The sequence below is a fragment of the Nansenia antarctica genome (assembly GCF_963989245.1).
Source record: "Nansenia antarctica genome assembly, chromosome: 9".
Classification (NCBI taxonomy): Eukaryota; Metazoa; Chordata; class Actinopteri; order Argentiniformes; family Microstomatidae; genus Nansenia; species Nansenia antarctica.
In genome coordinates this window covers 34,483,009-34,497,035 of record NC_137679.1, presented here as the reverse complement: position 1 = coordinate 34,497,035, position 14,027 = coordinate 34,483,009, and the positions used below count along the sequence as shown (strand labels likewise).

Genomic DNA, 14,027 nt, shown 5'->3' with positions numbered 1-14,027 from the left:
AGACTGGCCACAGCTAGATTGTGTAAATTTGTGTGAAGTATCCCTTTAAATCTGGGGTAATGTGACCTCTCGTTCTGGTCTTGGTCAGTACACGCGCTGCAGAACTCTGAATCAGTTGCAGTTGATCAATTACTTTTTTAGGTAGACCAGACAGGAGAGTGTTACAGTAATTAAGCCTACTAGTAATTAATGCACACGTTTCTCTGTATCAGCCTCAGAGAGAAACAGCTGCACCCTGACAATGATGAAGTGGTAGAAAGCCATTTTGGTCACATTCCTAATGTGTGCTTCAACATTTTGTTCAGAATTCAAGAGGACACCTGGCTTTTTAACCTGGTACGTTGTGAGCCATCGAAGTGTAATCCTAATCTATGACAACCACTATCATGATTGATTTCTGAGTCGGTTTAGAGGAGAGTATTGGCTCTGTGAAGTGGACGGTACCAGAGATTTGGACGGTACCAGTGTTTAATGTTGGGCAGGCATAATTCATAACTTCAAAAGCTGGTGTTTTTAGAAATCGTATTCTTTTATGGTCTTATAACTTTACTATTTTACATGTCACAAAAACACCTCACCACTCACCACTCAATAGCCAAGGTTAGCTCAAGGTTGGATTACAACTCACTGACCCCAAGTGCTGATTCTACATGCTGAATTGTCTGAGACTGCAACTGATCACCACTTCTACCGCAGACGGTTTGGATCACACCACAGAGAGGCGTTGGTTGGCCACTGTGGGACTTTGGCAGACAGTTCCTAGTTTGGCTCACTCAGACAGTCACTCCTACTCTCCTCTTTTAAGGCTGTCTCCCGGCTTTACATTTTCTTTCCTTTCACTGGTTAACATGTCTAACAATCTCACAGGTTGTACAAAATGTCCGACAAAGAGGAGGACAGGAAGAGGGAGTTTTTATTGGTGGATGGTGCTGGCCCCCGTAAACATTTTTAACTACAGTATTCGGCCATAAAGGTACTGTTAAATGTATTCAAGCGCAGTGACGGGGCAGTGGGGAGGGGCCTTTTGAGAGAACTGCCACAGAGATGGTAGGGCCCCTGGTGAGTCATTGAATCAAGGGAACACACAGCAGAGTAAACACTTGCATACTAACTCTGTATTCAAACCGTATACCACACTGTCTCTTGCTGTTGCCGAGAATGACTATTATAAGTGTTCCTTCTGGGTGACAGGTTAGGATCAGCATCTAGCATCTAGCTAACTGCAAGTGGCAGTCACCATTTCAAGCCTGGACCGAAAATGTACATTGACATGTTGCCAACTGCCATGTTGGTTGATGTCTCTTTATGTCTCCTTCTACTGAAAATGACTGATTTTACAGTTGATTTGTCATTTATTGTAGCTTGTGTGAACACACAGTAACAGGGAAACTGACACTGATATGTGGGCAAATACACAGGATGACATTAGACACATCACAAACTAATTATAAGACACACACACACTCTAATGCCTGCTGCACAGTCGTGGTGTGTTCCTCAACACGCGTGAATGGGTGGAGCTATCTTTAGTGTTCTTGTGTTCGTAGTCCCTTGCGGTCTTGATTTGGTAAGACAGCTGAACTTAGCTCATGAGGCATATATAATAAGATATTCATCAAGAATCAATGTTGTCTATTGTTAATTCAAATTTCCCAAAATGGACGCTCCAATCCCAGATTGCCCCATTAATATGGCACAATTGGTTTTATCATTGCACACTCAATGCATCAATGCACACTCAAATCTAATCTAACTGCCGCCATAACGGCTGCCCTTGATAAATCTGCCCCACAGTCAGAAAGTGTGGTAAAAAAACTGCCCCAGACTGCAGTACTCAGAATACAAGAGTCTGTCCCGCCCCTGTCTACCCTTTGACCTCCCCTCTGCCCTCTTCTCTCTCACCTCTCACCTCTACTTCTGTGGAATTCCCCAGATGGGCCTTAAAACCAGGAATGAGGAATTTTAGGCCCCCTATTCATTTGTTGTTTGAAGAAGGCTGGGGTGGTCCAGAGACATCCGGACCGAGACAGACTTCATTAACAGAACTGCACCCCACCATGTGCCTTCTACCACCACCTTCCAAATAACAATCCTCTACTTCACAGAGGAAGAAATGGACAATGGACCTGAATGTTAATGTACACCAGCAGCATGCAGACACTTTACATGCTACGGTAAAGGTGGGAGCCTTTACCTCCATTCAACTGACAAGTCAAAGGTACTCTTTGGTAAGGTATGTTTAGAAAAATTAAGTGATTTTTCTAAAAAAATTCCGATGATATAAGACGTTCATAGTGAATAGTTTATTCAAAATAATAATTAACTTGATTCGAGATACCCAGGACTAAGAATTATCCAGTGCTCCCAAATCGGTTATTTAGGAGTACCAACAATAAGGAGCATCCCCAAAAAACAAGATATATGACTGTTTTTGTTGAGTTAGTCTGCACATTTTAAAGTACTGTAGGTTTTGGTACCAAGCTTAAAGGTCCAGTGTAACATTCAAGCTTTCTAAAAGTCTTTAGGTCTTGCACATTAGGCCTATTCCCCTTTCCTATTAAGTACCTTACATTGTTTACACAAGGCTGGCAGATATCATTTATTTAAGACAGAAGAACATCCAATCAGTACCACAATGCAGCTAAGCAGTGGTACTTTATGTTCATCTAGCTGACGCTTATATCCAAAGCGACTTACATTGCAATGAGTGCAAACATTACAGTATATATGGTCCGAGCAGGAATCAAACCCGCAACCTAAGTGATGTTAAAGCCGTGCTCTACCAACTGAGCCACAGAGGACCACTTCACTGCTCTCCCAAACTGTAGACTGTTATAGTTCTACACACATGGTATACCCATGACCTGTCAACATAGCCCTGTGGTTAAGTATGGCTGCGCTCTGCAGATGTCCCTGAGGCTCAGGGCTCACCGGCAATGTCTGCCATTCAGAAATAGAGAAATCTAACGGGCTGAGATGGTTGTTCTGCTGAAGAGGTCAAGGTTGCATTCCACATGAATTCTCTCTGGCATGAGACTCCTTCCAGGTGCTGACAGAGGAAGCTGAGGCATCTAGGCTTTGCTGGTTTAATGGCATTGTTGGTACTTTCTCAGAAACTCCCTCAGAAATGAACCGATTCTTATCAACCCCCCAGTGACTCTCACCTCAACAAGACTCTCGGTAGAGGGGGCTCCGCAATATATTATTATCTCCACTAATCTTAGTTTCCAAAGGATATAGACATGTACTGCACATATACTCAAACAGTAAATGCCTACTGTAAATGCTTACTGTATTCTATTATCACCACCTATAAAAAAGAACATAAAAAATAAATAGAAAAAATACATTGATGCAGTCTACCATTGCCCGCTTTAAAGGATAAGAACAATACATTATGTAGTCAACTGCACCCAGCCTTTTAGACCCAGTGTATGGAGGTCCAATTGAGACATTCCCTGACATGTGCTGTCAGTGGGAAGCTCAGTGTTTCCTCAAAGGGAAGGTCATAAGGAGCAGAGGGGCGGGTTTTGTCACATAGTTAAAGGAAACCAGAGGGCAGTGGCCAACCAGTCAGGACGCCAGAACTGAGGGGAGGGGCATGGCCACTCCGACCCTTCCAGCCTCTCATCCCCAGACAGACAGCCCCATATCTGACACTCACCCAGTACCTATCGCTACCACTTCTTACACAACAGCCTTAGCCGAATAAGAGGCTGTGGGCTCAAATTCAGAGTGTTCAGAGGACAAGTGGAGTGGGCAAATTAGCCAATCCATGTTCAAGTGTTAACAACAGGCTTAACTAGTCACTTTGATCATAACGAACACAGCTGTGTGGAATCAGGGAATCCCTCGTACAACTATGTGGAAGTAGGCCTGATCTAGCCATCTCACATTACTAAATTGAGACTGCAGCATACACTGACCGCCTCCATTCTCTGTGACAAAATAAAAAAGATGGTTGTGTGATTCATCTTGAAAGTTGCCAAATTCCAGTTCTTCAATTCATGTTCTTATTGGGGGAGAATATCATTTTAGAATACAATAGGCAAATCTAAATCTACCCACATCTAAATCTACCCTAATATGAGTCTACCGTATAATCTAAATCTACCCTAATCTAAATCTACCCTAATCTAAATCTACCCTAAACTGAGTCTACCCTAATCTTTTTTTTTGTTATTATTTATTTGGGTAAATTTACCACCATCAACAACCACGTATATATGAAGAGTTCCTATATCTAAAAGATAAATGCAAGCTAGAGAAAAATTAAAATAAAAAATAAAGGAAAAAATAAAAAAAATAAAAAGTGGATCTCAAATAACGTCATGGATTCTCTTCCATAAAAGATAAGAAGGGGGACCACACTTCAGAAAACACATCCATCTTATCCTGCAGGTCGTATTTAAGTCTCTCCAAGGGCAACACAGACATTATCTGGGTGATCCATAGCTGTTCAGTAGGAATTACATCAGTGTTCCATAAAATTAAAATACACTTTTTGGCCAAAAATCTAAGAGTATCAAACAATTTCCCATGCTCAGGAATCATATTTACATTTGCATCAACCCCTAAAAGGTACAAAAGGGGAGATTTACTAAATTTGAGCTTAAGTATGGATTCAACCAGAGCATGGATCGCTTGCCAAAAGGGTTTGATCTTGGGACAGAGCCAAAACATATGAGGATATGTCCCCAGACTTTTCTTACATTTATTACATAACGAAGAGTACTCCGGGGACATCTTATTAAGACGAACTGGAGTAAAGAATGTTTTAAAAATAAACTTGTAATTATGTTCAAGAACTCTGGGAGACAGTGAGGATGAGTTTACTTTCGCACATATCTGCATCCATGTTTCCTGGTCCAAATGTATGTTCAAATCTTTTTCCCAAATCCTTTTCAGAGGTTGGAAGGAGGAAGGCACTCTACTGCTAAGAATATTATAGATCTTTGAGGTCCTTTTAGTCGTTAGTTGAGTACTAACAATAAATGTTTCTATGTCATCTATCTTAAATCTAAAACTGTCTTTCTGAGTTAGGGGATACAAAAAAATTCTTAGTTGTAAGTACTGAAAAAAGTTGGTAGAAGAAAGACCATATTCTTCCTTCACCTCGGAAAAATATGTAATGTCTGTCTTCCTAAATAAACAACCCAAATTACTAATGCCTTGGTTGGTCCAGTTATATAAGCCTATCCTACTTAGGCCTGTTGGAAGATCAGGATTAAAGGAGACAGGTGAAAGTACAGATATACCTTTATGGAGTTTGAAATGTTTCTTGCAATTATACCAAGCCGATAAGGCACTGTCAATAACAAAATATTTCTCAAACCCTGAAGGGGGGTACTTGTTTATAAATGGAAGAGATTTAAAATAAATTGGATAACTGAAGTTTACTTCTCTGAGTCCTGGAACCATTCATTTATCCGTTTGATTTGAGCAGACCAATAGTAAAGCTCGAAGTTAGGGAGAGCAAGACCCCCTTCCTTACGAGGTTTACATAGAGTAGCTAGTGATACCCGTGCTTTTTTACGAGACCAAAGAAATTTGGATAATTCTGTTTTTAACTCTTTAAAGAATAACGTTGGAATGGGACAAGGCAGAGATTGGAATAGGTAGTTTAATCTTGGCAGTAAATTCATTTTAACTACATTAATCCGGCCAATAAGCGAAAGAGGTAAATTCTACCCTAATCTAAGTTTATGACAATCATCTGTGCGCATCTCAGTCCCAACAGGTTCTAACAACCATGTTTGCGTATTATATACTATATCCACAATGATCTCCCTACTCCGGCCCCAAGGTATTATTGTTCACACTGAATATTATCGACTACTGCCAGCAACCATATTGTAGAGATGTAGTAGTAGTGACAAGATCATGGCAGCGTCGTTGGCGTTTGCGGAGAGCAAACAAACCAAACCCCCTTTGAGAGGCAATATTGAGTTATGGTTATTTTTCATCCTCCAAGAATTTATCTTACAAACTAATTCACTAGATCTTATGTCTTTTTTTTTTTTATTAGGTGATCTTCACAACATTAATAGGATAGTTCAGAAGTTTTTCAATGTTGCTTTCTTGGGCTGACTTCAGAGCTAGCACTTAGCCAGACCAGTGTAAATGAATGGGATAACCTGTATGCTATGTGTCATTACTACTACTACATTTCAACAATAAATCCTACATCCATCTCATATCACATCTATACAGTAATGATCCTCACTGCTGTGGTTTGGGTAATGGGCATGCAGCAGCCTGGGGAAAGGGGGTGCTTAACTTTGTTTCATTTCAATGTCTTTTTGTATATAAAGTGATCTGTGTAAGACGCTTTGTATTGATATGAATATTGTCACATGACAATATTGAGAGAGGGGGGGGGGGGGGGGGTTGGTTGCTGGAAAAAAATAAAGATGCACCAATGAAAACATCATGACTGGATGCCTCACAAATTGGTACGGTGCACTAAGCACTAAGCACGACTGCAGGGCCACAGAGAGGGCAGTGAAGACAGAAGATGCCATCACTGGGGAGGAGCTCCCTCCCATCCAGGTCATCTGCTCCAGGCGATGTCACAGCATGACCATCATCAAATACCTTTGTCACCCTGGTCATGCTCTGCTCTCTCCCCATCCATGTCGCCGACAGATCACATCCATCAGCCTTTTCTTTTATTTCTCTCCCTTTTTTAAACATTTTTTAAATGCATAGTGCAAAAAGTGAAGGAGCAAGTTAGAGCAAACATTTCATGCTTCTACCAGTGCTCCTTCTTCTCCCTCTCCCTTTTAATGAAATATAAAAAGGTGATAGTGACTTGCTGAGTGATACAAACACACCAGAGGTCAGATTAAAGTTTGAGTTAGCTTTTTATGTATTGTTTTGTGAAGGAGTGGAAACTAATAAAATGTTAACATTAGCCATGGTGCTACAACAACACCAATACTGAAACACAAACAGTTAACTTGTAGTCTGTGAACTCTTTTGAAGTGATGGAAATGATTTAAAAAAGGTAAAAAAAGGAACAAACTATCGCTTAAGGTTCACACAAACGACAGCCTTGGTAAACTGTATCACTTTTTACAGACATTCTCCCCTTCGGCCTCTCTTTCATCCCTGACAGCCCCCTGGAATCTTCTTTTTTATGAACGTCTCAACAGCCCAGAATTACACTGGGAGGCCAATTCACCATAGCAATCAGAGTAAAAAAAATTGGAGTAAAAATAGTGTAGTTGCTGAGGTTCTACAACACACTGTAGTTGTCTGTGACACTTGTATAGAAAATGGGAGCTATAATATATACTTATTATATATACTTATACCTAGTGTATTGATTTGCCTATTTCCACCTTACTCTTAATGTAAGAGTAAAATAGAAAACTTACATTTTCCCTTTCAGTACCAAATGTTTATTTATGTTTCTGCAACTCCCCCAGGTCAATTACAGTTTTAGAGGCGGAATGCCTGAATCCCAGAGAAAATACATTATGAAAAACATATATACTGAAAAATGTATGCACTCACTGCAATGTAAGTTGCTTTGGATAAAAGCGTCAGCTAAATGGTATGTTATTTTTTATTTTTATAATACAAAGTTTATTCTTTCCGATCAATTTCTAAAGAAAGAAACAAAAGCATGTCATTTTCATTAATCCTAAACGCTTTGTTGTAATGGGGGCTTTTATGATCAGTTGCCTGGTGACAGGTGTGTAGGGCAGGAGAGATGGGCCAATCACTAAAGCGCTGGCCTGGTCCACTGTACTAGTTCTGTCAGTCATGTAACACTACGAGCACCCTTGTGTGTTTTCATGTGTGTGTGACTTTTATAAATGAAATATCTTTGCCGCTGTGAAAGACGCTTTCCCCTCCTTCCCTGACTTTTTCTCAATTATTGCTTTTTTACATTGTTGCCGTTGAGAGGCTTGGAAAGGGTCTGCTATTGCCAATCTGCTATTCGGTTTTGCCATACCAGTAATTATCAATAAGTGGAAGGTCTAGGTTTCAACCATATCTGATGAGGCTAATCTATCCTAATTGTAGGATAGAGGCCTAGATAGTAATTACACTAATCCAGTGAAAAAACTAGCAAAAACAACTTCCCAACTGTGCCAGCAAATAATGTATTATTTCACATCAGGGTTAGTTTTTCGAGGCTTATAAAGCATCAAAAACAGGCTCCTGATTGCAAGATCCCTATTTGGCAAGCACCAAGTAAATATCGATCAATCTAAACGAATGACTTATAACTGTTTGTAAATGGTTTATAATTGAATAATAAGCTGTTATGACCACCTAGTAACTGATGATGTTGGGGCCAAACTCACATAAGAACCAACATAACACTTATTATTATAATCATAACTGACATGACTGAATTGAGAACAATGGTGTACTGATGGGGATATTACTCCACTGTTCTACCTGCCACACACTCCTCAGGTGCGGAGATATCACTCACTCTAACAAAGACAAATCTACTCGTGGTCCAGTTGTCTAGCACCGCGGTCTACAGTGCACACATATGCCCATGTTGGCATGGGTTCAAATCTGGCCCATGCCCTGCTGACATGCCCTCTTCTCCTTACTTTCCTGTCTATCTTCACTAACTCTATCCAATAAACTGCCCCAAGTGAGAGAAAAACTAACCTTTAAGGGAAAAAAAGGAAAAAAGGAAATCTACTCTATTTCAGACTGGTTCTCTAATAATAACTAATGGAATAGCCAGGAGGCTATAGGAGAGGTGCTACACGATAACTATGACTTTGACCTTTGAGAGAAAGACTCCCTGGAGAGGTTTCCAAAGGTTTCTCGTGTCTGCTGGCACCGCTGTGCAGGGATGACTCTTTCCCGTGGCCTGTGTAACACAAGGCCCTATTCAGAGCGCCACAGCCACCACCGTCCCACTGAGTGGAAAGGCCGTGTTGACACAACAGCACAGCAGTGCACTGTCTACACATCACACACGCCAGGAACCTTAGTAAAAAATCCATTAATATGTTTTGTTTTTTGGGGAACAGATAGGCTTACAATGTGTTACAGACCCCTTTCGGTGTTAACAAACATTTCCGCCTGTGGCATGATGTCATAAACAAAATGACAGCAAACTCCACACGTACACTCACCGAACACTTTATTAGGAACACTATACTAATACGGGATAGGGCCTCCCTTTGACCTCAAAACAGCATCAATTCTTTGTGTTGGTTTCATTCCTTTGAGATTCTGGTGCATGAGGACATGATTGCATCATGCAATGCATAATCAGATTTTTTTTCAGGTGCACTTTCAAGCTGTGAATCTCCCTTTCTACCACATCCCAACGGTGTTCTATTGGATTCAGATCTGGTGACTGGGAAGGCCACTGAAGAATACTGAAGTCATTTGTCAACAAAACTGTGCATCTCATGATCTGCTCTCAAGGTCTGCTCTATGAATCATTTCTTTGTGTCGTAAATGCTCTTTTACTTTTATTTTTCGCTTTATCTCATGTTTTTTTTTATCTTAATGTCAAGTCTGTTTGTGACCCTGTGTGAAATGCACACAATCGTCTTCTCTTCTCAATATCTCAGTAGGATCATCAGTAGCCTATAGTTGGTGACAAATTCACTCAACACACCTCCCCCAACCTGCACAATATTACCCATTTGAAACAGACACCTTTTAAAAAGAGAGATCATTTTGTCTGTAGAAATGATTAGGCTATTGGCCCATCCACCTCCTTCAGCATGAAGGAGCGGCTGTGGTGCAGGAGGTAGAGCCGCCGTCTAATGATCGCAAGGTTGGCAGATCGGCGGTTCGAGCCCCGGCTCGCCACGTGTCGAAGTGTCCTTGGGCAAGACACTGAACCCCAAATTGCACCCATTGGTGCATCCCAGTGAGCGGGCCGGCGCCTTGCATGGTAGCTTGCCGCACTTGGTGTGTGAATGTGTGTGTGAATGGGTGAATGAGAGGCCGTTGTAAAGCGCTTTGGATAAAGGCGCTATATAAGTGCAGTCCAACATTTGTCATTTCATGAAACCAGTTTGAGACGACTTTTGCTTTGTGACATGGTGCATTATCATGCTGGAAGTAGCCATTAGAAGATGGGTTCATTGTAGACATGAAAGGATGCACATGGTGAGCAACAATACTCAAATAGGCTGTGGCATTCAAGCGATGATTGATTGGTATTAACGGGCCCATAGTGTGCCAAGAAATAATTCCCCACACCATTACACCACCTGAATGAATGAGAAGGTCTACAGATGTTCCTAATAAAGTGTCCAGTGAGTGTATGTCTGGAGTACCTTCCTAACAATTTATCCATTGATACTTAATACGGTGAAGCATTTTTAGTTGTGCACCGAAAATAAACCCAAATCAGCACAAAGGTGCTGTCTGAAAAGGGTTGGACTGTCTTCTTGCTTAGAGCAGTATATGGAGATTAGTAAATGTTACTGAAGACACTGTCTGTTATGGAACAAATCAAATCATTGAGTATTTATGCTCCTTCATGCTGGAGAAGGTGGATGGGCCAATAGCCTAATCATTTTCTACAGACAAAATGATCTCTCTTTTTAAAAGGTGTCTGTTTCAAATGGGTAATATTGTGCAGGTTGGGGGAGGTGTGTTCTTGTCTCTGAGTGAATTTGTCACCAACTATAGGCTACTGATGATCCTACTGAGATATTGAGAAGAGAAGACGACTTCAAGTGCATTTCACACAGGCTCACAAACAGACTTGACGTTAAGATTTAAAAAAAACATGAGATAAAGCAATGGTGAAAAATAAAAGTAAAAGAGCATTTACGACACAAAGAAATGATTCATAGAGCAGACCTTGAGAGCAGATCATGAGATGCACAGTTTTGTTGATAAAGCCTATGGGCGCACCAGACTGATCACTGAAAGATCTGTATAGACATGGTCATAAATAGCTTTATATTCTATGGCATGTATTCCTTAATGAAAAGCATGCTGCAAAAACAGCAGCCAGCACAAAACGTCATCTATCAGACAATGACTTCGTCTATCCACCAGTTTTTTTCCAGACTGTCCTCATTATGATTATTATTTCTTATTTTATTTTTATTTTAGCGCCACTGATTATGCCACAGGTTTAGCCCAAACACGGCCACTGAGTGTGTAGGGGGCTCTTACAGAGCACAGGGTTTATACAGTACAGATGATGACTGCAATGCCTACCACTTGATGTGGAAGTGTTTTGTGTTGAACGGACAGCAGACCACTTACAAAATGTATCACTTTGAGATTATTGTGGGTCTAACAAGCAATTATTGCAAGGAGCATGCAACATTAAACAAGGGAAGGCAAAATCCAATATTGCAGCGTAAATTTGTCAAATATCAATACTTTTCCCCACCCCCCAAGGAGTTCAAATTTACTCTCCCTCATCTCTTCAGGGCAGCCACAAAGGCAATCTGATTACTCTGTAAAGCACCTAAATCAGTTGATGCACGCTTGGAATCTTTTCAAGAAGGAAAATAAACAGTTGCATCTTGAGCACTGAAGAGACACTTACTGGCAGCCTGCACTCGGGCTCTCCGGCTCACCACAAGCCCAAAGGAATTCTGGGCCATACACTCATAGTCTCCTTCATCAGACGAGCCATCCGATTTGGTCATTTGGAAGTGGCCAATCAGTAGAGAGCCATTGCTGAACATGGCATGGTGTTGGTCCTCGCTCAAGAGCATGGCATTCCTCCTCCACTGGGTGGTGATTGGTGGGATGCCTTCCACTTGACAGTGTAGCATAAGGGGCTGCTCCTGCACGGCGATGATGTCACTGGGCTCCAGGGTGAAGGAGAGGTCCGCACCAGATGTCACACCTGCAGAAACACACACATGGAGAACAGCACTCATGAGCAAACAACCTTCGCAGCTTTAAAGGGATGGTTCACAGTTTTTGACACTTAGATCTTAAATATATTCGCATGTTGTTGATCGACCAAGATGGATTCTAGGTGTGTATCTTTATTATAAAGCTATGTTCAGCAGTCGAGTCAGCTCAACTGAACGACATAGTGGTCGAGCTTCCTACACAAAACATAAGGGCATTCAGGCTCTGATATGTTTGGATGAAAATCAACTTTACGGTGCTATTACCCATTTAGTTAATTAGTTAGTAAACAGCTGCATTCTCTTGAGAAGAAGTCATATTTTGTGGGAAAGAAAAGTAGCTAGCTACAGCACTGGTCAGCCATGGCTTTTGTTTTGAAAAGCCATGGGGTGTATATTAACCCTTAACTGCCCGGCACCATTTTCTCAGCTGTGTGGTTTAGGGTTTAATATTTTCCCGTTACAAATATTCCATCCTGAGAATAAATCAATTTTGTCCCAGGTAACCCAGTATTCCTGCCGAAACCTGAAGTGTAATTTTAAAGCATTTAGAATTCTGAATTTCTGAGTAGTTTTCTCTCCCTCAGTTGATGAGCAGAGGGGGAGGGGCAGACCTTTTACCTCACTCAAGCCCACTCTCTCACACCAGAGTAAAAGTCTAGAGACTATGGCTCACACACACACACACACACACACACACACACACACACACACACACACACACGCACACAACAGCGGGGATCGCGGAGCTCAAATAACAACTCTACCTGTTGTCTATTCATTCACTTACATTTTATGGATAACAAAGTTGGTAAAGTGCACTACAGCATGTCACCTAGGTTGAAAATCACAATCTTTCCAACTAACTTAGTCAAAAATGCTCTCCGCTTAAGCCGTCTGCATTTGCTTCACTAATTTGCTAAAAAAAAGTAGTAGTAACCTACCTCAATGAGCTTGCAGAGTTCAATGAGGTGCTCAACTGTGTATTTACAGTGTTTTGTGGCTCCTTTTTTCCCCTCAACTCAGACCATATTGAGTTGTTGGACAGTTTATCAACACACATTAGGAGATAATTGAGATGAAAATTACATAATTAGGCAAACACTATCGTTACACAGGCCAAGTATCTCAATAGGCTTGCATTTGCAATATCAACATTTCACTTTGTCTATTACAACTGTATGGGATATAAATGACAAATACAAAATGTATTTGATTTGAACAAACCATAAAACTGAGCCAATGTTGAAGAATTGGTGAAGCTTTCACAAAGTATGAATGTGTAGCCTAGAGCATTAATAAACGAAGTAGGCAACCAATAAACATCCCTTTTAGACTATAGGCGCCCTTTAAAATTAACAACAAATTGAATGCGCCACCGCTGTAATAAAAGAAAAGAAAATGCTGTCATAAACAGCATTTGCATTAAGAGGTGCGTTGGTGGGTCTTAAATGTCCCCACTTGTGCCGCCTGAACCTGTCACTCAGGCACTCGTTTTTTAAGGACACACCTCACATAACACCCAACCCTCCCACCTTAGTGCAAGCATGACGAGACCGATAATATTAGCGTCATGATTTGATACCGTTGCGTTGTGGCCAGACGAAAATATAGCCCTTAGTGGGATAAAAGAGGAGCTTAGCGGGCTCTCCTGCACCCCTGTGCTCTTGGTGTCAGGTTTCAGCTACTGACGGACTAAGCACTAACAGTCCCTGCCTCGGGCCCTGGAATCTGGCTGGAGCTAGGGGGGTGGGGATGTGGGCGGGTTGGGGGAGCACAGGGGTCAGTACAAAGGACCGCCGGCATCATCCCTCAAATTCCAGCCCCAGAAATACACCCCTTTAAGGTGCAGACAAGGAATGCATTGACATGCTCGTCCCTGAATATCACATAACAAATGCAGGGGAGAATAAATATCCTATCCCCCCTCTCTCTCTCCCCCTTGTTGCTCCCTCTCTCCGTCTCCATCTGTGCTCTTTTCTTAGTAAAGCTGTCACAGAATCAAATAGGCATCAGTGCTGCTGCCTCTGAAAAACAAGGGGGTAGTGAAATATTTAACCCTTCGCTAGCCGTGCAGTGCCACTACTAGGTCCGTAGTGGCGCCCTAAGCACTGCTGGGCTGGGCCTGATCTCTATCCTCCACAGCTCCAACAAAGCCTTAGTATTTTCACACAGGAAGCCAGTGCAGTCAGC

The 14,027-nt window shown here is 41.6% G+C and overlaps 1 protein-coding gene across 1 annotated transcript in view; it reads right to left on the bottom strand.

Annotated features, from left to right (window-relative positions):
• igdcc3 (immunoglobulin superfamily, DCC subclass, member 3) overlaps positions 1 to 14,027 on the bottom strand; it is a gene marked incomplete at both ends in the record, with an annotated part of 65,091 nt that overhangs the window by 42,626 nt on the left and 8,438 nt on the right. The window contains one exon of the mRNA XM_080539717.1: positions 11,519 to 11,824. Within this exon, the coding sequence (XP_080395843.1) occupies positions 11,519 to 11,824 (306 nt within the window). The remainder of the gene's footprint in view (positions 1 to 11,518; positions 11,825 to 14,027) is intronic.